Genomic DNA, 27,238 nt, shown 5'->3' on the forward strand with positions numbered 1-27,238 from the left:
GAAATCCACCTTGATGGGTTTGCAGAGAGATAAGCAGATGCTGCTCAAACTCCAAACTTCCAATTGGAGGAACCATCACTCAATGGAAAGGGATGTGTATCTGAGTTGTGGGCAGGAAGGTGTTGGCATTGCTCTCACGCATTTCATGCTGAGCTGGGCTGCTCACCAGGACGCTCAGAGGGTATTGAGATACAGATCAACCATGAGCTAATATAATGTCCAACAGGCTTGAGGGGCTGAATGAACCATTCGTGTCCTATGTTACAATGTTTACTTAACTGCTTTATGTATGTAGGTCACCCACACACGGAAATTTCTACATGTCTGGGATGAAATGTACACTCTCCCTGAAGGGGAGCATCCCACTTACCTAATTATCGATAGTATTAGGCATGGGTTGGCAAGAGCCAAGACTTGGGAACCCCAAATGTGTATGTTGGAGTAACTCATTTGTCTTGACGATGTAATAAGGTGCTACATCAAATACAATAATTATTATTAGGCAGAAATTAGAAAGACGCATGTCTTTCTGTGTGTGTTGGGGTACTTCTAACCAACTAAAAACACATAGCTTGCCATTGAGAGCACTGTCTGCCAAGTTTTCCAGTTGTCCGTCCAGCTAGAATGTGACTAAATAGATGCCAGGAACTCCGTGTGAGTTTCATGGTGAGCAGCACAGCTCAGCATGAGATGTGTGAGAGCATTGCCACTATCTTCCTGCCCACAGCTCAGATACACATCCCTTTCCATTGAGCGATGGTTCCACCAGTTGGAGGTACAGAGCTTGGGCAACAGCCTCTTACCTCTCCGCATAATAATCAAGGTGGATTCCAAGCCCTGGTTATATGAATGCGTGTTTGCAAATCTAGCAGCCCTTGTTTCCTCATCAGTTTACAGACATCTGCCTTCAGTGTGGTAGGCGGACCTTTACAGGACAGCTTGTGATATGCCAGCTATCTTGATGTTTTAGAGTTCCAAATGCCACGTTGCAATGCTTTCTCAGCTGTTTAAATCAGATTCTCATGTGAGAAGATTTGGCAAATACACAAGCCTGCTGTGAAACTGACTCTGGCTTCAGGATGCTGAACAACAAGGTCACACTTGTGGATAGATACCATCAGTACAGGCTGGAGTCGTCCTGCACCTTATTGCTTGGCCCTGGACTTTACAATTGGGCAGAGGAAACACCTCTCCCCCTATGAATAAGAACAAATTATAATAATAATAATCCTTGCATTTTGATATAGCGCTTTTCGCATCTTCTAGATATCTCAAAAGTGCTTCACGGAATATACTGTAAAGTGAATTGACTGTATATTTATGGGTGAAACGCAGCAGTGGGGTACTGCGCACAGCAGTGTCCCATAAACCATCGTGGATTGAAGTGACTAATTTATTTTTTTCTTGAATTATTATTTGGTGTGTGGAGTAAGGAAACTTGCCCAAGGTTTCGCCCTGCCTGGAATCAAAACCATGTCTCTCGCTTGAGAGGCCGAGTGCTCTAACCACTGAGCTACAGGACAACTATTTGGATATGGGTCTCATGCACCACAACCTTAAACGTGTAGTGGTTAGCACGCTCGCCTTGCAAACAAGAGGACCTGGGTTCGATTCCAGGGTGGGGCGAAACCTTAGGCAAGTTTCCTTACTCCACGATTTCGCTTTCCGGGGGTGACAAACCCTTCAAAAAAATAATAAATAATAATTTGGTCATTCAGTCCACCAATGTCTGTGGGACACTGCTGTTGGGCAATTGGTTGCCGCGTTTTTCCCACAAAATATACAGTCAATCCACTTTACAGTACATACTGTGAAGCTCTTTGAGACGTCTCAACGACGTGATAAGGCGCTGTATCTAGTGTAAGGATTATTCTTATTAATACCATGCTATTTAGCTATTCAGCTCATATGTGTCACATTGTCAAAAGCATACGTCAGTGTAAAAATTGTTTTAGAATAAATTTCTGGGACCATCCTCTTGACTTTTTTCTGCTAATTCAAAGGGAAGTCAATGCAAGGGTTTGAAACTCGGGATTCTTTTAGCAATCAAACCCCTGGCACACTGACAACAAATATAAGGAATGAAACAATCCACTTGTAATGTAAATAAGAAAGTAACTACTCCATGTAATGTCAACAAAGATGTAACTATCACCCTTCAATTATGTAAATAAAGAGTATTACTCTGTCACGCTTCCTTCTCTTTACTTAATGGGTGAATTTCACGGTCCCTTCAGGTGCACTCTGAAAGTCACTATCCTTCACTGCTTTCCTTTTTATCAGGGGGACAGGGACCACTCATAGCGATCTCAGGAGTTAAGAACACACATAAGAACATAAGAATTACTGACAAAAGAAGACCAAGTCCATCCAGTTTGCCTTCCACCATCCTGGCAATCACAGGTCATTTTCCAACCGATGTACTGTATCCCAAGTTATTATTTCCTAAAATAATTTTTTTTTACCCACAACACTTTATTTATCTTATAAACCATTCTTCTTTATTCAAGAAGTAATAAAAACAGAATTTCCTGAATACGGCACAGCGACACAAAACTAAAAGAACTTTAGCACAACAAAAACAGAAGTCGCTGGAAACACTCGAAACATTGACTCACTTTCCTTCCTCCGTAGATGCTGCCTGACCTGCTGAGTGTTCCTAGCGACTTTTGTTTTTGTTTCAGATTTCCAGTATCTGCAGTATTTTGCATTTTGTTTAACACAACAATCTTATACTTTAAGTACTGAACCTCAACAAACGGAGCCCACACAGGAAGCACTGACGTCTCTAGTAGTCAGCAGTTCCCAACATGTGCCTCAGCTCAGTATCTACCCAAGTGACCCTCTCCTCTATCCTACTCTAACCTTTATCCCTAACTTGTTCCTTATTCTTGAGACTGCACATGCGTCATTCTAATCATGACTTCTGTCCTTTGTTCCATCTGTTTATTTTATTGTTAAGCGCTCCAGGAAGACACGCCACATGAAGGTTGCTATATAAATGCAGTTGTTGTTCTTCTCTTATCAGTGTATCTTAAACTTGCATGTCAGCCACAACCCTTCCTGTTCAATCTTTATTTCCTCCCTCTCCCTCTCCACTACCCTGGAGTCATCTGAACTCCTACACCTCTGGCCCTCACTGACCGATCTCCCCTCCTCACTCTCCTTTCTCCACAACTCCCTCTCCTCCATTCTGGACTCCCTTGCCACCCTCACCTCCTGAACTGCCTCATACTCCGGTAAATCCCTCTGGTACACCAGCCATCTCCGTTCCCTCAAGGCACAAGTGCAAGCTGCCGAACACGCCTGGACCAAATCCAAACTAACGGTCCATCGTCAGATTTGGCTTCACCACACCAAGACCTACCACTGCACTCTTGCCTCCACCAAATCCTCCTTCTACTCCAAGGTTATCTCGGAGGCAAAGGACAACCCCAGGCTTCTCTTTTCCCACCACAAACCGTCTCCTCCATCCACTTTCCCATACCTCGCCCATCCTCTCCTCAAACTCCAACTGTGAGGAGATGCTGGACTTCCTCAAATCCAAAATCTAGGGGATATGTTCAGCCACCTCAGCCCTGTCCACAGCCACCCCCACATCACCTCTCCCTCTTGACCCACCCCCCACCCATCCCGCCTTATACTCCTTCGACCCTATCTCTCCCTCCTCCCTCACCAAGACCGTCCACAAACTCAAATCCACTACTTGCTCCCTTGATCCCATCCCCACCTCTCTCCTCATCTCCCAATTCCACCTTCTGGCCCCTCTCCTGTCCGACGTCATCAACCTCTCCTTGTCCACCAGTTCAGCTCCCACCCCCCTAAAAACAGCCGTCATCACCCCCATCTTGAAAAAACCTTCCCTGGATCCATCCCTCCTCTCCAGCTACTGCCCCATCTCTAACCTCCCATTCCTCTCCAAGGTCCTGGAACGAATTGTTGCGTCCCAGTCCGCTCCTTTTTTTCCTCGCCATTCCCTCTTTGAACCCCTCCACTCCAGCTTCCGCGCTGCCCACAGCACAGAAACAGCCCCGGTCAAAGTCACTAATGACATTCTGAACATCTGTGATCAGGTCTCCCTCTGTCTCCTTGTCCTCCTCGGCCTCTCTGCCACCTTCGACACTGTCGATCACTCCATCCTCATACACCGCCTCTCCGCTTTACTCAATCTTCACGGACCTGCCCTTGCCTGGTTCGATTCCTATCTCTCTCACCATCTCTACTTTGTTGTTTCTAACCGTTTCTCCTCCAGCCCCCGCACTGTCTCGTCTGGTGTCCCCCAGGGCTCTGTCCTTGGCCCTCTCCTCTTTAATATCTATATGCTCCCCCTTGGTGACATCATCCGCAGACATGGGGTCAACTTCCACATGTATACAGATGACACCGAACTCTATCTTTCTGCCTCCACCCTCAACTCCAGGATCACTGCTGTCCTGACAGACTGCCTGTCGGACATCAAGTCCTGGATGAGGCAAATATCCTACAGTTGAATGTGAACAAGACTGAGGCCCTCCTGATTGGCTCGCGCCAGCGCCTCAGCACCTCAGGCTCTGGCAGCATCAACCTCCATGGTTGCACACTTCAACTCACCAAACCAGTCAGGAACCTAGGTGTCTTGTTCGACCCTCAACTGTCTTTTCCCCCCACATTCAAGCCATGACCCGCTCTGCCTTCCCTCACCTCCATAACATCGCCCAATTCCGCCACTACCTCAGCCCTCAGGCCGCTGAAACTCTTGTTCACGCCTTCATCACCTCCAGCCTCGACTATGCAAACACCTTCCCAACTCCTCCCTCCACAGGCTGCAGATAATCCAGAACTCTGCAGTCTGTGTCCTCTCCCGCACCAAACTCTGTGACCTTCTCCCCCACTCTCACCCGACTCCATTAGCTCCCTATCCTTCAGAGGATCCAGTTCAAGATCCTGGTCCTCACATACAAAGCCGTCCATGGCCTCACTCCACCCTACCTCTGTGACCTCCTAACCCCCTACCAACCCGCCCGTTCCCTCCGCTCAGCCGGCTCCGGCCTGCTCCATGTCCCCCGATCCACCTGCCCCACCATTGGTGGGAGAGCCTTCAGCCACTCTGTTCCCAACCTCTGGAATTCCATCCCCCAGTCACTCCGCCTCGCCTCTCCTTAGCTTCCTTCAAGTCCCACCTCAAGAGCCTCCTCTTCAACCTTGCCATCGGCCACCCCCCTTCCCCTCCCTTCCCTTCTCCCACCCTGAGCCTAGCTCAGGTCTGAAATGCTGTACTCTGTCCAGCGCCTTGGGACCTCCTCATGATGTGAAAGGTACTATACAAATGTAATCTTGTTGTTGTTGTTTATTCCTCAAAATATCTGTTAGTGTGCCGCAGGGCGAATGCCTCAGCGAGTAACTGTCAGAAGTCATTATCTAATTTCTCAACTAAATATCCAACCATACTCTCTCTGAAGCTTGTGTATGTATTCTGTGTATGAAGTGCTCTGAGACGCCGTCTGGCATGGAGGACGCTATATAAATCCAAGTTGTTGTTGTTGTACCCTCTATCTGTATAGCGTGTACTGTACAGTCTGTATACAGTATGTATGTAAATCCCTCCCCCACCTTTTCTTTATGCAGTGTCTACCCTCTCTGTATATGGTTTGTGTACCCTTTCTCTCTCTGTATAGTGTGTGTGTACCCTTTCTGTATAGTGTGCGGGTGTACCCTCACTCTGTGTGCACTCTCCGTATACAGGATACATTTGTGTATCCTCTCTCTTGTAATAGTGTGCGTGTGCGTACCCTCTCTCTCTCTCACTGTGTGTCACTACGCCAACTCCCTGCTTGTTGGCCTTTCCAACTCTTTCCTTCACAAACTGCAGGTCCAGAACTCTGCAGGCCGTGTCGTGTCCTCTCCACACCAGGCACCATGGCCCCATCATCCCCACCCGGCTCCATTGGCTCCCCATTCCCCAGAGGGTAGAGGATCTTCGAGGATCTCCACAGCCTTGTCCCTCCCAACTGCTGCGACCTGCTGACCCCATATTAAGCTATCCGCTCCCTCCGCTCAGCAGGCTCTGGCCTTTTCCAACACCGGCGGCCGGGCCTTCAGCCTTTCTGCCCCCCACTCTATGGGACTCCAACCCACATTCCCTTCACTTCACTCCCTCCTTTGCCTCCTTCAACTCTTCCCAAAACTCTGCAGCTCGTGTACTCCCGCACACCAGGCTCCGTGACCCCATCACTCCCACACTCACCCGACTCCACTGCCTCCCCAACCCTCAGAGGATCAAATTCAAGATCCTCGTCCTCACTTTCAAGGCCATCCATGGCCTTACCCCCTCCTACCTCTCTGACCTGCTGACTCCCTACCAATCTGCCCACTCCCTCTGGAGCGGGCTCCGGCCTGCTCCATGTCTCCCGCCCGACTCGCCCTACCATCGGTGGCCGGACTTTCACAGCCTCTCTGCCCCCACACTCTGGAACTCCATCCCACAGTCCCTTCGCCTCACTTCCTCCCTTGCCTCAACACCCTCCTCTTCGATCGTGCCTTTGGTCGCCCTCCCACCTCTCTGCCTTCCCTCAACACTACCCCACCCCTCTCCCATGCTTGGGTCCTGACCCCTGACTGTCCAACGCCTTTACTGACGTGAAACGCGCTCTATGAATGTCATTTTGTTGTTGTTGAGGAAGCTTCTCAAAACCCTCCTTTTCCACTGAGCCGTTGGCCGCCCTCCTACCCTCCCCTCCCCAATCCCGACTCCCAGCTCAGGTCCAAATCCTTGACTGTTCAACGCCTTGGGATGTCCTCCCGACGTGAAAGGCGCTTTACAAATGTAATGTTGTATTGTAATGCGTGCGCCTCACCCTGACCTCACCCTGTCTCTCTCGTCACCCTGTCCCTCTCCTCTCCTCACCGTCCCTCACTCTGTCCCTCACCCTATCCCTGACCTAATCCTGTCCCTCTCGTCACCCTGTCCCTCTCCTCACCCTGTGCCTGACCTCACTCTGTCCTTCTCCTCACCCTGTCCCTCACTCTGTCCCTCACCATCCCTGACCTCACCCTATCCCTCTCCTCACCCTGTCCCTCTCGTCACCCTGTCCCTCTCCTCTCCTTCGCTGTCCCTCCTGTCCCTCGCCCTGTCCCTCACCCTGTCCCTCCTGTCCCTCACTCTGTCCCTCCTGTCCCTCACCCTGTCCCTTCTGTCCCTCACTCTGTCCCTCCTGTCCCTCCTGTCCCTCGCCCCGTGCCTGCCCTCACCCTGTCCCTCCTGTCCCTCGCCCTGTCCCTCACCCTGTCCCTCCTGTCCCTCACTCTGTCCCTCCTGTCCCTCACTCTGTCCCTCCTGTCCCTCGCCCTGTCCCTCCTGTCCCTCACCCTGTCCCTCCTGTCCCTCACCCTGTCCCTCCTGTCCCTCGCCCTGTCCCTCACCCTGTCCCTCCTGTCCCTCACTCTGTCCCTCCTGTCCCTCGCCCTGTCCTCACCCTGTCCCTCCTGTCCCTCGCCCCGTGCCTGCCCTCACCCTGTCCCTCCTGTCCCTCGCCCCGTGTCTGCCCTCACTCTGCCGCTGTGTGTGCGGCTCCGGGTACAGAGCCCGGGGGCGGGGCTTGATTAGCCGTTGACTCAGCCAGAGCGCGAGGGTGAGAGTGAGCGCATGCGCAGCCCTTACTCCCTCTCCCCTCTCCCCCCACCATCGCTGTGCGTTGCTCTCACCCTCCGCAACACTCTCTCGCCCTCAGGAGACTCCGCACACTGAGAGGTTCCATGACCGCCCAAAGGTGAGCTCTCCCCCCCCCCCCCTCACTCCCTCCCTCACTCCCTCCCTCCCCTCCCCTCCTCCATCGCTGAATGTGAGTAACGGGGGAGAGGGGTTTGGGGGGTGATGTGATGTTTTTAATTCTTCCTCTGAGGAGGAACCGGTTTGAGGCGGATGACAATGGCCGTTTCCGACTCTCGCCTCGTACGGCGCGAGAGAGAGAGAGAGAGAAAGAGAGGGGGAGAAGGAGCGAAAGAAGGGGTAGAAGGTGCGAGAGGAGACAGGGAAAGGGGGAGAGAGAGAGGGGGAGAAAGAGGGGGGAGAAGGAGCGAAAGAAGGGGTAGAAGGTGCGAGAGGAGACAGGGAAAGGGGGAGAGAGAGAGGGGGAGAAGGAGCGAAAGAAGGGGTAGAAGGTGCGAGAGGAGACAGGGAAAGGGGGAGAGAGAGAGGGGGAGAAGGAGCGAAAGAAGGGGTAGAAGGTGCGAGAGGAGACAGGGAAAGGGGGAGAGAGAGAGAAAGAAAGACGGGGGAGGGAGGAAAATGAGAGAAAGATGGAAGGGAAAGAGGGGGAGGGAGAGAGGCAGAAAAGTGGTGATGTAACCTGAGGTCGCCGCCGGTTTTGACCGGTTTGGCACGTTTTTTGCGCTACCCCCCCCTTTTTTTTTTTGCCAGATTTTGCAATGGGGGGGGACGACGCGCCGTTATCGGCGCCGCCTTCCCATCGCCTTTCCGTCTTGCCTCGGCCTCTCAGCCGCCCGGCTCCACGCTCCCCGACCCACCGTTGGACCGGAGAGCCTTTCGGGCCACTCTGCCCCCGATCGCTGGAATGCCATCCCCCCCAGTCACACCGCCTCGCCCCCGCGTTAGTCTCCTTCAAGTCCCGCCTCAAGACCTTCCTCTTCGACCGTGCCATCGGCCACCCCCCCCCTTCCCCTCCCTCCCATTTCACCCCCCCCCACCCGACCCCAGCTCGGGTCTGAAATTCTGTTCTCTGTCCAGCGCCTTGGGATGTCCTCCCGACGTGAAAGGCGCTATGCAAATATAATCTTGTTGTTACCTCGTAGCTCCTGCTCCAGGGGCAAAGGTGTGGTCAAAGTCAAACAGCCCTGGTCAAAGTAACAAATGACGTTCTGTTCATCTGCAACCAGGGCTCCCTCTGCCTCCTCACTTTCTTTGACCTCTCTGCTTCCTTCGACACCATTGACCACTCTATCCTCATCCATAGCCTCTCCTCACCTTCATGGCTCTGTCCTTGACTGGTTCGTACCTCTCACACCGCCACTACTTCACCTCCACAAACGGCTTCTCCTCTAGCCCCGCACCATCTCGTGCAACGTTGCTCAGGTCTCTCCCCTTGGTCCCCTCCTCATCAATATCTATATGCTCCCTCTTGGTGACATCATCTGCAGACATGGGCTGAACTTCCACATGTATGTGGGTAACGCCAAACTCCACCTTTCTGCCTCCATCCTTGACTCCAGGACCACTGCTGTCCTGACAGAATGTCTATCGGACATCACATCAGTTGAATGTCAATAAGACTGAGGCTCTCCTAATTGGCTCCCGTCAGCGCCTCCTCACCTCAGGTGCTGACGGTACCACCATCCATGGCTGCACTCTCCACCATTGCTAAGCCAGTCCGCAACCTTGGGGTCTTGTTTGACCTTCAGCTGTCCTTTCTACCCCACATCTGTGCCATGACCCACTCTGCCTTCCCCCTCCCTTGCTTCCTTCAAGACCCAACTCAAGACCTTCCTCTTTGACTGTACTTTTGATCTCCATTCCCTCCAACCACCCCGACCCCCAGCTCGGGTCCGAAACTCTGTCCTCCCGATGTGAAAGGCGCTGTACAAATGTAATGGTGGTGGTGGTGGTGATGTGTGTGTATATACACAAGGGCTTTTGGCAGGTGTTTAGCTGAGGAACTAGATACAAGCACTCTGGATGCTACCCCATCTGAAGGGCGCTATTAAATGCACGTTGTTGTTGTAGATAATGACTTCCGACAGGTATTTCTTGCTGAGACATTCCCCCTGAGGAGCACTAATGGAAATATTTTGTGAATAAAGGTTGAACAGGAGGGGCTGCGGTTAACATGCAAGTTTAGGGTACGTTTTACAAGAGATAAACAACAAGATAAACAAATAGAACAAAGAGAGGGAGAGGCGGAGGGGAGAGAAGAAGACGAGCAAGAGAGAGGGAGGGAGGAGAGACAGAGAGCGGAGGGAGAAATAGGGGGCCTTTTTTTTGGTCAGCCAAATGTCTGATACATGCAGAAAGCCACCACCATGGTTAAGAGTATCCAAACCAAACTGAGAATTCCAGTCATCCCACTTACATATGGAAATTCCAGAGATCGATTGCTGGAATGGAATGCACACTCTCTTCCTTTCCAACGTCTTGGGACGTCCTCTCAACGTGAAAGGCGCTATACAAATGTAATTTTTGTTTGTTTGTTCCTGGAGGGACGGCATTTTGCTTATCTAATTATGGAAAGTATTAGGCATAGGATGACGGGAGCCAAGGCTTGGGGATCCCAGAGTTTGTTGGGGTACCCACTGAAGTCTAACCAGCTAAAACCACATAGCTTGTCATTGATCTGAAAATGGGGAAGGAGAGGGCAGAGCGGAGGGGTTAACGGGAGAGTTCCAGAATTTCGGGGTGTAGTGGCCGATAGCAAGGTCGGCGATGGTGGAATGGAGGAGATGAGGAACAAGCAGGAGGCCAGAGCCAGCCAAGCAGAGGCGGCGGGTGGTGGAGTGGGGCATAAGCAGTGCAGAAAGTTGGGAGGGGCCAGGGCATGAAGAGATTTATAGACGAGTGTGAGTATCTTGAAGTTGTTCCGTTCTGTAATGGGGAGTCTGTGGAGCCTGTGAGGACTGATATGATGGGGGGATGGGGTTTAACCTGGACAGTGGAGTTTTGGAGCAGTTGGGTTTTGTGGATACAACAAGAACAAAATTACATTTGTATAGCGCCTTTCATGTTGGGAGGACGTCCTAAGGCGCTGAACAGTCAGTGTTTCAGACCCGAGTTGGGGGTTGAGATTGGGGAGGGTGGAGGGCAGTGGGGAAGGAGTGTGATCGGTATAGTGGAGACCAGTGACGAGGGAGTTTGACTAGCCGAGGCGGGAGGTATTGAAAGCGTGGAGGGTTTTAGCTACGTTGGGTGTGTGGTTCGGTGGGAGGCGGCTAAAGTGACAGAGATGGAGGAAAGCCGTGCTGTTTAGTGACCAAATACGAAGCAGGAAGGAAAGCTGGGGGTGGAACCTGACGTCTAGGTTGCGTACAGGTTCGGTAAGTCTTGGGGAAAGGCCAGGGAGGATAAGGAGGTCAGAGCCACAGGAGGGAAGGTGTTGACGGGAGCCAAAGAGTATGGGTTCTTTGTTGTCGACGTTCAGCTGCAGGAAATTTACACCCATCCTGGCCTTGATGTCTGATAAACAAGATGACGGAATGTCAGCAGACTGGGGGAAACAGCTGGAGGAGAAGTAGATTTGCGTGTCATCTGCATACAAGTGGAAGTTTACCCCGTGCCTGTGGATGACATCGCCAAGAGGGTGCATGTAAATAAAAAAAAGAAGGGGGGCCAAGGATGGAGTCTTGGGGTACGCCATAGGTGACCGGTGGGTGCGGGAAGAACAATTGTTTATGGAGATGAAGTGATGGTCGTTGGCAAAATTGGATTCGAGGAGGGAAGGAAGAGAGAGAGAGAGAGAGATGTGAAGTGGGAAGAGATGAGAGGAGTGTAATGGTTTGAACCCTCAGACCGCATATGGCGGATATCAGGAACTCCCTGCAAGATTCCTGGTGAGCAGCACAGCTCAGCATGAAATGCCACCATCTTCCTGCCCACAGCTCGGACACACATCCGATGGTTCCACCCGTTGGAAGTGTGGTGCTTGAGCAGCAGCTGCTTACCTCTGCATAACCAATCAAGGTGGATTCCAAGTCTAGGATATATGAATGTGTGTTCACAAACTTGGACTCCAGGTAACGTCTTCCAGCAGCCTCAGGGTTTTCTCATCAGCTATCTGATGAACATCTGTCTCAGTGTAGTGGGAGGACCTTTACAGTACTTGTTGTGACGTGGTAGCAACCTTGATGTTGCAGAGCTGCTTAATTCAGATCCTCTTTGGCAAAGAGCACCCTGGAGGCAGAGTGAGCTTCACAGTCTGTTTGTGTTTGCCAAAGCCCCTGAGGACCAGGATCTACTGTTAACGACAGTATAAGTTGGAAGGACTGAAAGATTGGGAGGATTCCATTAACTCTGGTTCAAAATTTTGTGATGGTGAGGGAAAGGAATAGCAAAAACCATTAGGATGTTGCAAAAAAATGCGAAAAAGGTTATTCACAAATAGAGAAACTCACATTTTGACAGATTGAGAGCAATCAAACGAGCAGCAAAAAGAAGACATAGCATGCGGCAGAAACAAATAAAGGGAGACTGAAGCAGAGAGTTTTTCTAAAGGATGTTTTTATTAACCAGTATTTATGAATGATTTATTAATCAATATGAAGAGACTTTTGCATGTGAAATAACAATACTATTGTGAATGATGACTTGACTTGTGTTTTTACTTTAGGTAACATCAGCTGTTTGATAGTGCTTCACCATCGTCAAAAATGCTCCTTTCACAGATCACCTTCAAAGTTAAAGGAGTGGCCCTCCCAGGTATTAAATATATTTAGGTATTTATTTTATGGTCTATTTAAGTTTTGTCTGTTTTGTGATTTAGGTAGTTTTCCCAACCTCTTGGTAAGTTATATCTCATGCATCTTCTATGTTTTTACTTCCCTAACACAATTTCATAGTAACTTTTCAGAACATTCTTCCCAAATATATATTGCTTTCCCTTTTAAACATCCCAAATGATTCTGTGCCAGGTTATTCCATATTTTCACAATCTTTTATGTGACCTAATCTAAGCAGTTTTAGCCTCCAAATATAGGGAACATAATCTTAAACTTTAGGGGAAAGCTGCCTCTTTACAATCCTTTGCTTGATCCGATGTTCACCCTCTCCTTCCTCCCTATAAGCCTTTTAAATCTTCCTTGTAGCCTTTGTAAATGTATCCCATCCAAATGGCCAGTGTTTTCTATTCGAAAAGAGAAAAGAGTTTCTTTTTTATCCTAGCCAACAATCCCCCAGATAAAATTGGTCACTCACTTCATGACTGTTTGTGGGGCATTGCTATGCACAATTGGCTGCCTTATGTTTCGCCCACCAAATACACAGTCACTGTACTTTACAGTATATCTTGTGAAGCGCTTTTGAGAAGTCTTGACGACCTGATGAGGCAAAATGCAATGTAAGGATTATTATTATTATTTGTGTGACTCTTGGTAGTGGGTATTGGCAGGCTGTGTGACTGTAGAGGGCATTTAACCGAACATGGTTTCTCCCCACCCAGCTCTCATACATGCGCACGAGCAAACGAGACCAGAGATGGTCTCTTGGTGGCAGTCTACTGAATAATATTAGAGCGGCTTTAGAACAGCTGTCAGCTGGAACGTGATGTTTGGAAACTTCATGCCATGAAATGAAACTTGAGCTACTTGCTAAATAGACCAAGTTGATTACAAAATAAGACTTTCAAGGGGTGGATATCGCTAGATTGCTATGTTTAGTTTTGTTTGTCATACGATGTAGTTTGATGGGTTGTTTTTTCAGTTTTGTCACTTCCTGATTTGTTGATGCACAAAACTAAAATGAACTAGAAGTCGGACATTTTCGCTTCTGTGCTAAAAATGCTGGCTTCCCAATTTCCCAAGATCTAAATTGATCTAAGATTTAAATCTAAGTTGCTAGGTTTTGGGAACATGGGAAGTCAGAATATTTTTAGCACAGAAGCTAAAATGTCCCAACTTCCAGGTCAAACTGTTGCTGCTTGCAACACTTCTAGTTTTGCATGTTAGATAACATAATAAACTGAACGATTACGAAATGAATAGGGTCCATAGTGCAACTGTATTACAAACAAATTTGTACTGCAGTGAAAGCTGTAAATGTTTTCTTACAGTGGGCTGTAAGTTGGCAAACTGCAATTTGGCAACCAGTAAGACTAACTGTGTTTCTGAACTGGGAGTTAATTATTTACGGATGTTGTCAAATCTGTTTGTAAGTTTGCTTTATGTGAATTATGACATTGTGTTTGCCATTTTATTGTAATCATTAAATCTCATACTTCTGTTGGTTGTTTTGATGACTATACAGTGTTTGGTTTAAAACAAAAAATGGCAAATAAAAGAACAAGGTTTCCAGAGAATTCTGTAGTCTCTGGAGCCTCAGCTATAGGGTATTGTTTACAATGACATTGAAACAAAGTGTTCAACTAGAAATCAACCATACTGTGAACATTTGAGAACAGTTTCATATTCTCGATCAATAGCAAACTACTGAATTTAATTTGGGCACTAAAATGCACTGGCAGCAGTCAGCTAACAAGACTGACAAAAATTCTTGCAAAACCAAAAAACATGTTTCTGAAATGAATAAAAGGTGTTTTCTTTGCTCCCCAGGTGAGGTTTTTGCAGTATGTGGAAACTGTGCTGCTTTAGGTCACTGGTATCCTCAGAAAGCTGTGCTTCTGGAACCAGATGCCAACGATGGGTAAGTTGTTGATTGGCGGATCGCTTCCGGGGGTAATAATCCTTTCAAAAATAAATAATTTGGTCACTCGATCCATGACTGCTTGTGGGCCACTGCTGTGCGCAATTGGCTGCCGTGTTTCGCCCACAAAATACACTGTCAATTCATTTTACAATATATTCTGTGAAGCTCTTTGAGACGTCTCAACAACAAGGTACTATGTCAAATGGAAGTATTATTATGTTCAACTTTATTATGTGGATTGACAACACTGTTGTGGGCATTTTGCATGAAGAACAACTTGCATGAATATAGTTTGCATGGGGCAGGGTCTCAGAGCACTTAAATACTATCCTTCTCCATAGTTTTAATATCCATTGGATAGTGTGGCTCCATCTTCAGCCTAAGCTACATCTATTTTCATTCATCACCACTTCCTTTTGAATTTAGTGGCTCTGTATATTGTACATTCCCAGAGTCCTGATTGCCCATTTCCCACCCTCAATGATTTATATATTTTTGCACCTAAATCCCTCTGTTCCTTCACCCTATTGAGAATTTCAACACTCTGGGTATTCTTCAGTCTTGCCAAGTACAGATCATTTGAGAATCAGAGAGATCCCAACACCTGATGTACCCACTATTTAATAATATTGTACTCCTTGCGCTTGTCACATGCTTTATCACACACCTTAGCCCCAAAGTACTTTACAGTATTCACTGTGATGACTGTATATTTGTAGATGAATCGTGCAGCCAATTTGCACACAGTAAAGTCCCATAAACAGCCATGAAGTGAGTGTCCAATTTTATTTGGAGGATAGTCAGTCCGGACACTGGGGAAAAAACTCCCTTCTCTTTTCCAATAGTGTAACAGGATCTTTTATGTCCACCTGAACAGGCAGATGAGATCTCAGTTTAACATCCAAAGGATGGCACCTCTGACAATGCAGCGCACCCTCAACATTTTACTGGAGTGTTGGGCTAGACTGTAAATTGGGAACACTAAAATAATAATCCTTGCCATTGATATGGCACGTTATCATGTCGTTGAGACATGCAGCCAGTATTGACACAGTCTCTCAATGGATCTTCAGTGACACATCTCTGCTCTCAAACAAGCCTTTTTCTAATGGAGCAGGTTCAAAATCCATGAATTTGGACAATTAGAGCCTTGTAAATTCAGTGCTGGAAATCCCTTTCTCTGCGTGATATCTTTGGTCTCAACCCTTCCCTGGGAATACTGCTTTTTAGTTTCATAGTGTTAAAAACCAGTGTCAGATGAACATGTTTATTTTTAGCCTTATGAACAGAACAACTGTATGCCTCGGGTCCCTGGCTCAGATCTCGGATGACCGCTGCTTGCCCTCTCCTGTTGCGTGTTTATAATTCTGATATAATTCCGATTGCCTTAAGCACCATTGAGAATTGTACAACACTTTTTAAAATCATTTGCAGGTTTTGACATAATCGCTGCACTTTTCTGATGCTGACTGATATAATGTCAGATGGTATGCCAAGGGTAATGGTTAAGGATAATCTCCAGCATTGCAGCACACATTAGCAATTTTTAATCCATAATCTCTACTGTTTGAATACTTTGTGGCCAAAATTGAAATATTCGGTATACCTTAAAATTTCTAAACTAGTTTTTTTTTAATCATCTCAAAATGATATAGAACATTATTAATAGAACACTTTCACTTTACATTCACTCTGCAGTATGGTGTGGAGGTCAACGGTCCATCTACATAGAGATATACTTTTCCAATATCGCTATTTTAAGTGTTCTCCCTTGGAACCCAAGGTAAGAAGTATTTACTAGATAGTGCTAAATTGAAAAATAAACTAATTCTCAACAAAAAATATTGTTACATTGAGAATTCCTGTTATTGAGTAGATTTAATTGTTCCTAGAATTTGATCCACAATGCTGTGTAAGTATACGCTAGGAAGTGGATGAGAACTGGCCTACATTATTTGCTATACATTTGTACTCCCCCCACCCCTTTATGTGGAAACCATTGTTCAACCAATTATATCTGCCTCTCTAATTTCTAAAGCAATGAAATCATAATCATAAAATATTGAATTTTATGGATTGGCTGGATCCTGTCCGAAATTGGAAGCTCCATTTTTTTCAGTGAGTTGCCTCAAGCATTCGTGCTCCTCCAGCCAATAATCTCTCCCAGTAGGAGATGTTCATACTGAGAGAAATTATTGCTCGTTTCATCTATGTAGAGAATTATCTGATGTGTAATCTTACTTATTAACCATACATACTAGTTTGGCAGATTGTTTTGGCAACAGATTGAGCATGTCATGTCTATGCTTTGTTTCAAAGAATCAAACTACAGTTTGAAACAATTAAGGCAATTTTTTTAGCTTCTAATTTTTTTGTTTTGAAGTGGTCAATGGCACCATTTCGAAGCGTTACCAAAACAGCATTTATGAAGCTATTGAATTAACATTGGAGAAGGTCATTAGCCAGCTCCCTCTCAATAACCTCTCCACTGACATTAACACTTGCTGTTTAAGTAAATGTTTCAGAACTAATGAAAAAAAGCACCTGATTTGCTATTCTAAAATATCATTGGGCTTAAATGAATATTACATTGATGTGTTTTAAATATTTTGACTTTTAAAAAAGGATCTCTCTAAACTAATATGGTACTGTTGAACTAGATTGCTTATCTAATGAACAATAACCATTGGAATGTGAGTTTGTTGCAAAAGCTATGCTTATAATATGTTCTTGTATTCTAGAAATATTTATTCAATACAGATAATTAAGAAGTGCAGCTTTACTAAAAATTGGTTCCCAGTTTTACAATGAATGTACAATGGAGACATGCAAAACTGCCCCTTGTCTTAGCACGTTGTGTCTGTAAACTAATACTATAAAACTGGATTGCCTATTTAATCCACACTAACAATTTGAATTTCAAAAGTTTGTAAAAGCTTTGCTTGAAAGCTGTAATGTAAAGAAATATTACTGGCTTATTTAATATTTTAAATTGGGGAGGGGGGTAGTTGTTTCTTCATGGTGTGGGGCATCAGTTTATGTAACATTGTTCCTTAACCCCAATCTTAGAAAATAGTTTGTATAATTTCCGCCAGCCCCTCCCCCCTCCATTTTTCTGATCCTTGTGGCTCTGCAAGGAAATTGCCAATTAGTTTACAATTTGGGAAAATGTCCTTTTATGGGGCCAATTCCTATCTTGAACTGGGTTAAAATTACTCAACCGTATTTCACATAAGCAGAGAAGAGACTCCATATCAGCCTCTGTGCTGCGTTCATATTTGTTTGCCCGAGGTGAAAAGAAGGTGTTCTAACTTCCATGCCACCTCCTCCCCACATGCCTCATATAAGTACGGTTTTAAGATTAGTAAAGAATTAATCTACTTTCTTCAATCTTGGTACCACAGCATGTTGCCTACAATTTTAATCCACAATTGTTATGATTTTCATAGTGTAATGATAAGACATCATAGATAATGGTAAGTTATTTGTTAATATTGAAAGAATATAATGTGTGTATGCGGTGTGATGTGTGTGGTGTGTGTGAAATATGTGTGGCAGTGCGGTGTGACGTATGGGAGTACGGTGTGGCGTGTGTGGGGGAGTGTATGGTGTGGGTGGGGGGTGTTTGTGGGTGGGGGGTGAAATGTGTGAGGGCAGTGTGTGTGGGAGGTGCGGTGTGACACGCGTGTGGAGGTGCGGTGTGTGGGGGGGTGTGACATGTATGTGGGGGGGGTGGGTTGACGTATGGAGGTGTGATGTGTGTGTGGGGGTGTGTGACGTGTGTGGGAGGTGACGTGGAGGTGTGATGTGTGTGTGGGGTTGGGTGACGTGTGGGGGTGTGACGTGTGTTTGGGGGGGGTGTGTGACGTGTGTTTGGGGGGGTGTGTGACGTGTGTGTGGGGGGGGGTGACGTGTGTGTGGGGGTGGGTGACGTGTATGCGGTGCGATGACATGTGGAGGTGTGACGTGTGTGTGGGGGGGTGTGACGTGTGTGTGGGGGTGTGGGACGTGTGTTTGTGGGGGTGTGGGACGTGGGTGTGTGGGACGTGTGCGTGGGGGTGTGCGACAGTGTGCGAAGGGAGGGTGGTGTAATGTGACGTGTGCGTGAGGGAGAATCTTGTGATGCTATGATGTATGTGTTTTTGGGAGGGCTCCTGCGATGTGTTTGATGCACGCTTGTGTGTGTGTGAGTGTGACACATGGTTTGCGTGAAGTGACACGATGTGTGAGGTATTAATTGTGAGAATTTTTTCACGCGTCCCCCTATACAGGTCTTGCTGGGTCATGCACCTTGTGCAAGCAGGCCAACTTGCCTGAGGCCCAGAGATTCAGTCAGCTAAAGAAATTAATGATGGCAGACTGGTAACAACTCTGCTGATCTCCTTTCTCTTTGGAGGTGAAGTTGTTTATGTGTGAACTGGCCTGTGTTGTGGTATCCCCACAGCAGCATGAGTTGGTCAAACAAGTTGCTCAGACTTGTATTTCCTCCTGTGATGTAATTTCTCACACTTCGGTACCACGGCCACTAAGGTGAATCGGTTTAGTATTGTCTGCTTCTAGTACCCAAGGCAACAAAGTTGTTTCCAAATAAAGGCTGTAGTTTACGGACTATAAATGTCTGTAATTTAATCTGTTTACAGACTATAATGTCTGTAATCTAATTTGTTTACAGACTAAAATGCCAGTAATTTAATCTACAAACCACCATGTTTGTTTATTGATATAATTTTAATCCTGAAGTTAAAAGTGCAGAATAGAAAATTGGTAAGCATTCTTGCAGAAGTAATTAAAACCTGTATCTCTTATCCTCTTACCTTGCATTTTCTTCTGGTCCTTTTGCATTATTATAAAGGACTTTAATCTTTTTATCACTTGAATCAGAACCCTGCTGGTCTTCGGCAAGTACTAGTCAACACGTGGGAGACCCATCCTCATCCACGATCATTTAATCCGTCGGGTATGTCGCTACAGTGTATAGAGTTTCTGTTAGCTGCCAAATTGACCATAGCAGAGGTACATGTGATAAAATTAAGCGTCTGACAATTGTTTAAAGTTTTTTTTAATCCCCGCATTACTTTTTTGAATTTTGGTGCACTAAATATCTGTCGCATTTGATTGAAAATATGATCATCAGCACCTCTAAACATTGCAGTAAAGGGTTGCAGGAACTTGTTTGCTGTTGCAACAAGAACACAGTTTGTGGCATATTCAGCATTATGCTCCTTTATTTAAAAGGTTGAAAGTCTTTCACAAGAAATAATTTTTGACTTTTTTAAAAAAAAGGTATTTTTCCTTTTCAGTTACTTTGCATGATGGCAATATGTTCCCAGATCTCTGCTAATTCCACTACGAAGGAGATGTACTGTAGTGGATTGGCTTGTTTTTTTAATTCACACCTTAGCAATAATCCCTTGGGTTCTGCTGGTGTGCCTCTTAACAGCATGCTGAAGATCTGGAACAAGCCTTGTGAGGAACTGTGGATACAGTCATGCTTCCTACCACTCTGTAGTGCAAAGTATTGACAGTAATGAGCTGCACCAGTGTATGCCCATAAGCATTTTTAATTAAGGAGTAACGTAAGTTCCACATTGCCATATTTTAATTATCAAGGTTCAAGCCTGAATCAATAAGATGCTGAATATTCTTAACATATTTATAAATTTTAAAAAATCAAAATGCAACTTTCAAAATGAATTCTTTTAAAAATGTAACACATTAAGTAATTGGGCAGTAAATTAAACTGGTGTACAAAATATATCCCTTTTTACAATTAATATTGGTTTTGAAAAACAGCTTTTGAGGTTAGGTAACTCATTGTATGACTTTCTCCACTCATTTATTGCACTAGTAGAAAAAGTGTTGTTTAGCATTTATGGTGCTACTCTCTTTCTACTTGTCCTTGGATCTTAGCCTTTTCTTCCTTGGTGTTTTTCATTTCTACCTGTGAAGAATAAATTTGTTCTTGGTACAATCTGCTTCATTTGTGTAAATGCATAAATCTGGTTTGTAGTCCAAATTTGGTAATGTGATTAGAATTTTTGTGTGCATTTAAAGGGTACAATCCCCTTCTTGTAAGTTCTGTTCCTCCATATGGGCTCCCATGTGCTGCCCTGGAACAGAGCTCTCCAGAGGAACGATTCTCCATCTGTGGTGACCTCCAGAGTTGGAGTGGCTCAGTTAGCAAAAGCAACATCCAGAAGATCACCAGATATACCCTTATCCTACCACTTTGGTGGTTCATTCTGTTTTGCTCTGCAATCGCTCCCTTTTTCAGATAAACTTTTTTTTAAAAATGCCATTCAAGTCCAATTTATGGTGGGCACTGAATGTGCCATTTTGCACCTAATATGTAATAAGTTTTTATTAAGGTTTTCATTATCAAACGCAGAAGAGGAAAACGGTAAGAGCTATAAAGTTGAGAAGAATTAAATTCTAAGCAGCAGGTAAGTAACTCAGAATATCTAGAAATGGAAAGTGCAAACTATAAAAGTATCCATCTATGCAGACACCCGATTTATATATCAAATAAAATCTTCATGTCATGAGGAAACATCCTGGACTAGATATCCATTTTTACAAAGTAATTCATGACAAAATGTTTTACATTGCAAAGTAATGTTTAAAAAAACCCAACCTACCTTGTGTTATTTCGCACAGCCCTTTAAATACTTTATCACCTCTGGAAATCATATCTATAGGATTCGGATGTCAGCCCATCAAACCCTCTGTAAGCTGTTTGCACATAACTGTTGTGCATATTTTGAGGTCACACAACAGAATACAGTAAAACTTGCATAAATCTTATTCGTATAAATTATATAATTGCCTAAGTCGTAAATGCACCTGAGTCCCATTCATTTTCCTATTAAAACCACTTACATTTTTTTGCATGTGTGGTTTTTATCATCTAACTCGTAACGCCACTCCCCTACCCTCTATTACTCTTGTACTTGCCGTCTGCATTGAATCGCAGGAAATGACGTCCTGAGCTGTTGACGCATATGCAGAAGAACTTAATTTCCCACGATTCAATGCAATTCCAATGGTTGCCGGTAAATGTGCAAGCGACGACGGGTGAAGATGCATTGAATCGCAGAAATGTAGTCTTGACCCGTCACCGCACTTCCCGGTGTGCAGTGACAAACTACCACACGTGCTCTTACCGGCTGCATTGAATTAAGCATGCAAAGCGTAGATTATTGATTAAATCGGATGTTACACGATTTATTCAGTTTGCCTGTAACTCGGACTTCACGTAAGTCATATTAAATATTATGGTCCCGACTGATACAACTTATGTGAGTTTTACTGTATCACATTTCTGCCAGGGTTAATCAAATAATTGAAAGGTTTACTGCACATAAAAATGTTTCCTGATTGAAGTACCTCTGATTTGCCTATTCAGTAAAGTATAAGAGTTTCTTGCTTTTGTTAGGTTAAGCCATGAGGAGGCTCCAGATCAAGTTATTGTATCACTTGTATATTCACTTATGAGAAGAGGATTAAATTTCTCATAAAATTGAGACCATTGTCTTAATTTTTAAACTTTAAGGATAACCTCATAAGAAATTTCAGAACTATGGATTATTGTTAAGACATGAGTATTAGGAGGGGGCAATGTGAGAGATGCCATCTCATGTTTGCTATATCATAGGAATGTGAGATAGGAAGACCCAAAGATCTCCCACTCTAGATACTATTTTTAAAAAGCCACAGTGAGGTGAGAGTTGCCTTTAGCTTATTATTTTAATAAGCTGCACTGTTCAACCTATTAAGATTGGTTTAATTTCAGGCATCGTAATAAAAAAATATGGTCAGTCAGGTTTAGATAATGCACCCTACCCCAAAAAGTAAGAAGTAAAAGTCACTACGTGAGATGCCTCTAGACTTTATCACTGAGTAACCAAGTGAGTCATTCTAGATTCCATAAGGAACTCAAAACTTCCCATCCTTCAACTACAAAATACATTTGCACAGCGTCTTTCACATCGGGAGGATGTCCTAGGGTGCTGGACAGTCAAGCATTTGGATCCAAGTTGGGAGTTGAAATCAGGAAGGGTGAAGTGCAGGAAGGGTGGGTTTCTCCTACAAAATATACAGTTAATTAATTTTACAACTGTGGAGGCAGAAAGGCTTTCCACCCAAACAGTAAGTGTTGAAGTTTGCCATAGTGATGAATGGCATTGATAATGAGATTCATGGTTCAGTTTTAATAATGAGATTCAAGGTTTAGTTTCCCCCAATTTATCTTGAGACTAATTGTGCTAAAAATACCAATGAGATTGAGAAAGTTCAAGTCTTAAGAAGATACGTAACTCTAAAGAGTATCTTATGCTGTTGTAATATTCATAATCTCATGAACTCTTAACATATCCCTTCAATAATAGGTTGAATCTAAAGGTGAACAGAAGTGAAGCTAGAAACCAGGCACCTCTACTGGGCCATTTTCATATAATTGGAAAGAAATGAATGTCCAACTCACTGTCACGATAGGAGTTTTATATAAAGACTGAAAATTAAAATTTGAACCAAATTGATCCATCTTGCTTGAACTTTCCTAGGATGTTTACACATCAGACCAGGTGTAGGAAAAAACCCTGTTATAATGTGCTGTTTTGAAACCATAAACTCAAATTATAATGGTATGCAAAGTCAAAATAACCTCTGTGACATCCCTTCATGGGTGCAGGAAAAATGGCCACTACTGACCTCCCTTCTTGTGCGCTGTGTGTGTGGGAAGTTTCACTCACGCAATTTCCTGAAATCAAGTGGCCGGTGGTGATGTCCCTTACTGCGTGCATGAGGTGCAGTTGATGTCATTTCCCGTGCGCTCAGTGCAAAAGAAAGTCGGCCAACACGCTTGCAAAGCACATTATAATGGGGCTGTCCTGTAGATAGGCGGTTACATGTTTCAATGTAATTGAAGACAGTGATACTTTTGGAGTACTACTTTCCGGAAGATTTCTCTCGCAACAAATGAATAATGGCTTCCTTGAAACTAGACATGTCCTTATAGTGATTTGAGGAATAGTGACTAAACCTATTGGTTCACTCAAATACCATTGTTTGGTCAATTAAGAAGCAGGTTTTAGCAGGACAGCTGTCCCCATCCTCTTGGCTAGGAGGTAAAGCATAGGGAGAAAATACATGATACTTTTTATATGGGTTGAAGAAATGGAAATGCTTTCACTGGTTAAAGATTGCTAATGCTTTTTTTTTCCACTTGTGATGCAAATATTTTTTCACTAATATTTGCAAACATTTTGTAATGCTCAGTCACTAGGGAATAATTATGTAAACTTTAAATAATTGTTTTTCACTGTTGAAAAATGTAGCCAACTCAATTTGAGTTGCGTAATTTGTTGTTTTACTTCACTGCGCTAATTATCAGCTTCTCCCAATTCTTCTGTCTTGTGTTCTAGAAGCAGACTGCATTTTGAATGATGACTACTTTGGATGGCAAAGTAAGTATCACTTTATTTTACAAAAGTTAAAGAAAAAAAAGTTCCAAATTATATTGAAGGAATGATCTAGAGTTCTTCAATTCCAGAGAGTAAACTGCCTAAGTTGTGTAATAAATAATCCGCTTTGAGGCGCTACCCCTCAAGAAGAGTGTTTATTCATGCAAGTTGTTGTTGCATTTATAATATTAAGAATGTGAAGAAGGGTTAGTGTGTGTGTTTTATTTAATTTGGGTCAACTCAAAAAGTAAAACCGTGTTTGGGTTGTGGATTCTGACATTTACTTACCCCCAAAAACTCCAAAAATCATTGGTGTTTCAAAAAACTATCTATTGCGACGCGCATGATGTGACATTAGAGGCAGCGTTATGCTCAAAGCTGGCCATCTGGGCTTCTTGCACACCACCTGGCTGTTTGTCTTTTTGCATGCATTCCCAGTGAATATATAGAGTGTCCACAAAGACCTGTTATCCCCGTTACAAAACTGTGGTATGAGACTATGGAGGAGCTAAAACAAGCCGTCAGAGATACAGTTAGCCTCATCACTCCATCATGTTACAGAAGATGTGGCACCAAACATGGCGACGGATCATTATCTGCCATGCAAATGATGGCACTCTCTCACACTGATTTTCTGGACGTCTAAATACAGTTAAACACTTGTAATGCATACAATTAAGTACTTCTAAATACTATGATTAACAACAGCTTGTACTTATATAGCACCCTCCATGCAGGGTAAAGTCTCAGAGCACTTAACAGGCGGAGTCTGATCATCATTCTTCCACATGTTTCAATTGTTGGTCAGTGCACTGTAGGAAAAAACCTACGGGTAACAGGACTTTGTAGACACTGTGTAGAAGTGCGGACCAGGGCTCAAAACCCACTGCAGCAATGGTTGGAATTTTATGGAACTCAGTTACTATGTTACAAATACATGTCGTTATAACAGGACTCCGCTGTAAATAGTAACACTGCAATAAATTGTTCAGTAATCCCTTAGATAGGAAGAATAGCCAAATACAACAAAACCCTCACCTGTGCCTTTTTCACATCCAGGCTCGCTTTCTGCTCCCCAGCCAACCCTCCCAGCTCAACACTCCACAAGCTTCATCTAAACCTCCATAGCCCTTATTCTTTCTTGCATTAGACTCCTTGTGCCCATCACCCACTGGCGCCCTATCCCCCAGTGGATCCATTTTTAAGATCCCCTTCATTTCCTTCAAATGCCTCCACCCTTGCCCCACCCCACCTCTATGATGTCAGTGGAGTCCTGTAGCTCCGGTTAGAGCACTCACCTTTAAAGCGAGAGACCTGGGTTTGATTCCCAGCAGGGCGAAACCTTGGGCAAGTTTCCTTACTCCACACACCTGATGATCATCCCTCAAGACAAAAAAAAATAATAAATTGTTCACTTCAATCCACGACTATTTGTGGGACACTGCTGTGCGCAATCGGCAGCTACAATTCACTTTACAGTCCATTCACTGTACAGTATATCCTGTGAAGCGCTTTGAGAGGTCTAGAAGGCATGAAAAACGCTATATCAAATGCAAGGATTATTATTATTTATGATCTTACCCCTGTTAGAAATAAAGTCAGCCAACACCCATTTGCAACCAGATATTAGACTGTTTTATTAATCGTTATTCCCCAGTTTCCCAATGGGTAGAACAAAGGCAGGTACAATCACTCGATCTTATAACGGAACAATACTACTGTAGATGGTTCACGCTCAGCACTGTGTCTTTACAGCCTACAAACTCAGCACTGTGTCTTTACAGCATGCAAACTTGTTTCTTCCTGCTTTCAATCTTCCATCTACACGTATTCCAGAGACGTCTGTCTTTTTTCTGTTCTTACCCTTATTTTTATCCTTTGCACCCCAGCACACTATGCCCCCTAATCTGTTTTGCAAGTTACCGACCTTATTTGGGTATTCACGTGGTCCTGCAACATGTTAGCCACAACCTCTTCCTTATCATTCATTCTTTCAGCCATTGTATTTACAGTAAAAGTCACAATACCAACGTTCTTAACTTATTCCCAAATATGGTCTTTGACCCCTGTACAGCTTAGTTTTCCTGTAGTCAGTAACTAGCATTGTTTTCAGCAAAAGCAGTTTAGCACAATCAGCTCAGCATTGCAACACAACCTTGTTTTTACTCCTAACAGACAATTTCAGCCATAACACCTCTCTGCTCCACCAATTTGTTTTTTGGTCAGACAAGCGTCTGACACATACACAACCCCATTACTACGCTCGATTATCCAAGCAAGAGATTTAATATGTAAGCCACCTACACGTGGAAATTTCCCTGTGTCTGGAATGGAATGTGCACTCTTCCAAGAGGGAATGACCCTGCTTCCAGAAAATATTAGGTGCAGGTTGGCAAGAGCCTAAGGTTGAGGACCCCAGAGTGTGTACTGGGTAACTGCTAGCGTTTAACCAAATAAAACATCCCAGCTTGTCATTTATAGCAGCTTCCTGCTTCTTCTCCATATAGGACCTTGTCTGTCAGAGCTTTGGCTTTCAGGATCGAGTGAAAGAATCCTTGCTCTTTGTGGCCTACGACTGCCAAGTCTTGCTGATGGGCCAGACTGTCTTACGATGCAATACAATTTACATTTTATATAGTGCCTTTCACATTGGAGGGCGTCTTAAATGCTTAATGGACACCCAAGGTGGGGAATGGGAGCTGATTGGGGTGGGTAGGAGAAAGATGACGAAAGTGCAGTGAAAGAAGTACATTTTAAGACCTGCCTTGAATGAGGGGTTGGGGACATGAAATAGGCCAGTATTGCTGAGTGTGTCATCATTATCACCCTGGAGTACTGCCTGGCTCAGGAACCAGACTACCAAGGATTGACTCGATTGTGACATTTTGTAAAGCCTTTGATTATAATTACAGATGATATGTTTTCTCACAGATGCAGCACTTATGATAGCAACACAAATGAATTCTGTGCCATCCCTGGGTTTATTCTAACCTCAAAAGTATAATTATGGACAGACTTGTATTGGTGAATAATTTAGTTTCAGTGAGCAGCAACTAATTTCATTTATCTTCTTAGATGGTGTTGAAAAATTGGATTCTGGATGGTTAACGTGCCAAACTGAAATTCGTCTGAGATTGCACTATTCTGACAAACCACCAGTTTTGATATCCAAGAAGAAGTTCAAGAAATCCAGGTTTAGGTAAAGAATTTGTATTTGTTAAACCTTTAAATTTAAGCAGTTCTGCTCCTAAAACATCCAGATTGTTGACTGATTGATTAATTTGCTGATTCACAGTGTACTAATAATACTGGTGCAATTTTGTGACGTGAATAGCAAATGGATTTGGGTTGGAACTTTAGCTCTCCCAATACAGGCTGCTCTCAGCCAGTCGATAGTAGCATAGGAACAGGAGTAGGCCATTCAACCCCTTGAGTCTGT

At 44.5% G+C, this 27,238-nt stretch overlaps 1 protein-coding gene across 2 annotated transcripts in view; it reads left to right on the forward strand.

Moving 5' to 3' along the window:
- Positions 1–7,634: 7,634 nt before the first annotated feature.
- Positions 7,635–27,238, forward strand: part of gpcpd1 (glycerophosphocholine phosphodiesterase 1) — a 38,304-nt gene continuing 18,700 nt past the window's right edge. The window contains exons 1-7 of one of the 2 annotated variants that reach the window (XM_007898276.2): positions 7,635–7,745; positions 12,309–12,397; positions 14,245–14,335; positions 16,037–16,121; positions 19,220–19,295; positions 23,761–23,802; positions 26,875–26,998. In XM_007898276.2, coding sequence (XP_007896467.1) covers positions 12,349–12,397; positions 14,245–14,335; positions 16,037–16,121; positions 19,220–19,295; positions 23,761–23,802; positions 26,875–26,998 — 467 coding nt within the window. In that variant the 5' untranslated portion in view covers positions 7,635–7,745; positions 12,309–12,348. The remainder of the gene's footprint in view (positions 7,746–12,308; positions 12,398–14,244; positions 14,336–16,036; positions 16,122–19,219; positions 19,296–23,760; positions 23,803–26,874; positions 26,999–27,238) is intronic. The other variant, XM_007898278.2, reaches the window with a different exon arrangement.

The sequence above is a fragment of the Callorhinchus milii genome, unplaced genomic scaffold (assembly GCF_018977255.1).
Source record: "Callorhinchus milii isolate IMCB2004 unplaced genomic scaffold, IMCB_Cmil_1.0 Scaffold3, whole genome shotgun sequence".
Classification (NCBI taxonomy): Eukaryota; Metazoa; Chordata; class Chondrichthyes; order Chimaeriformes; family Callorhinchidae; genus Callorhinchus; species Callorhinchus milii.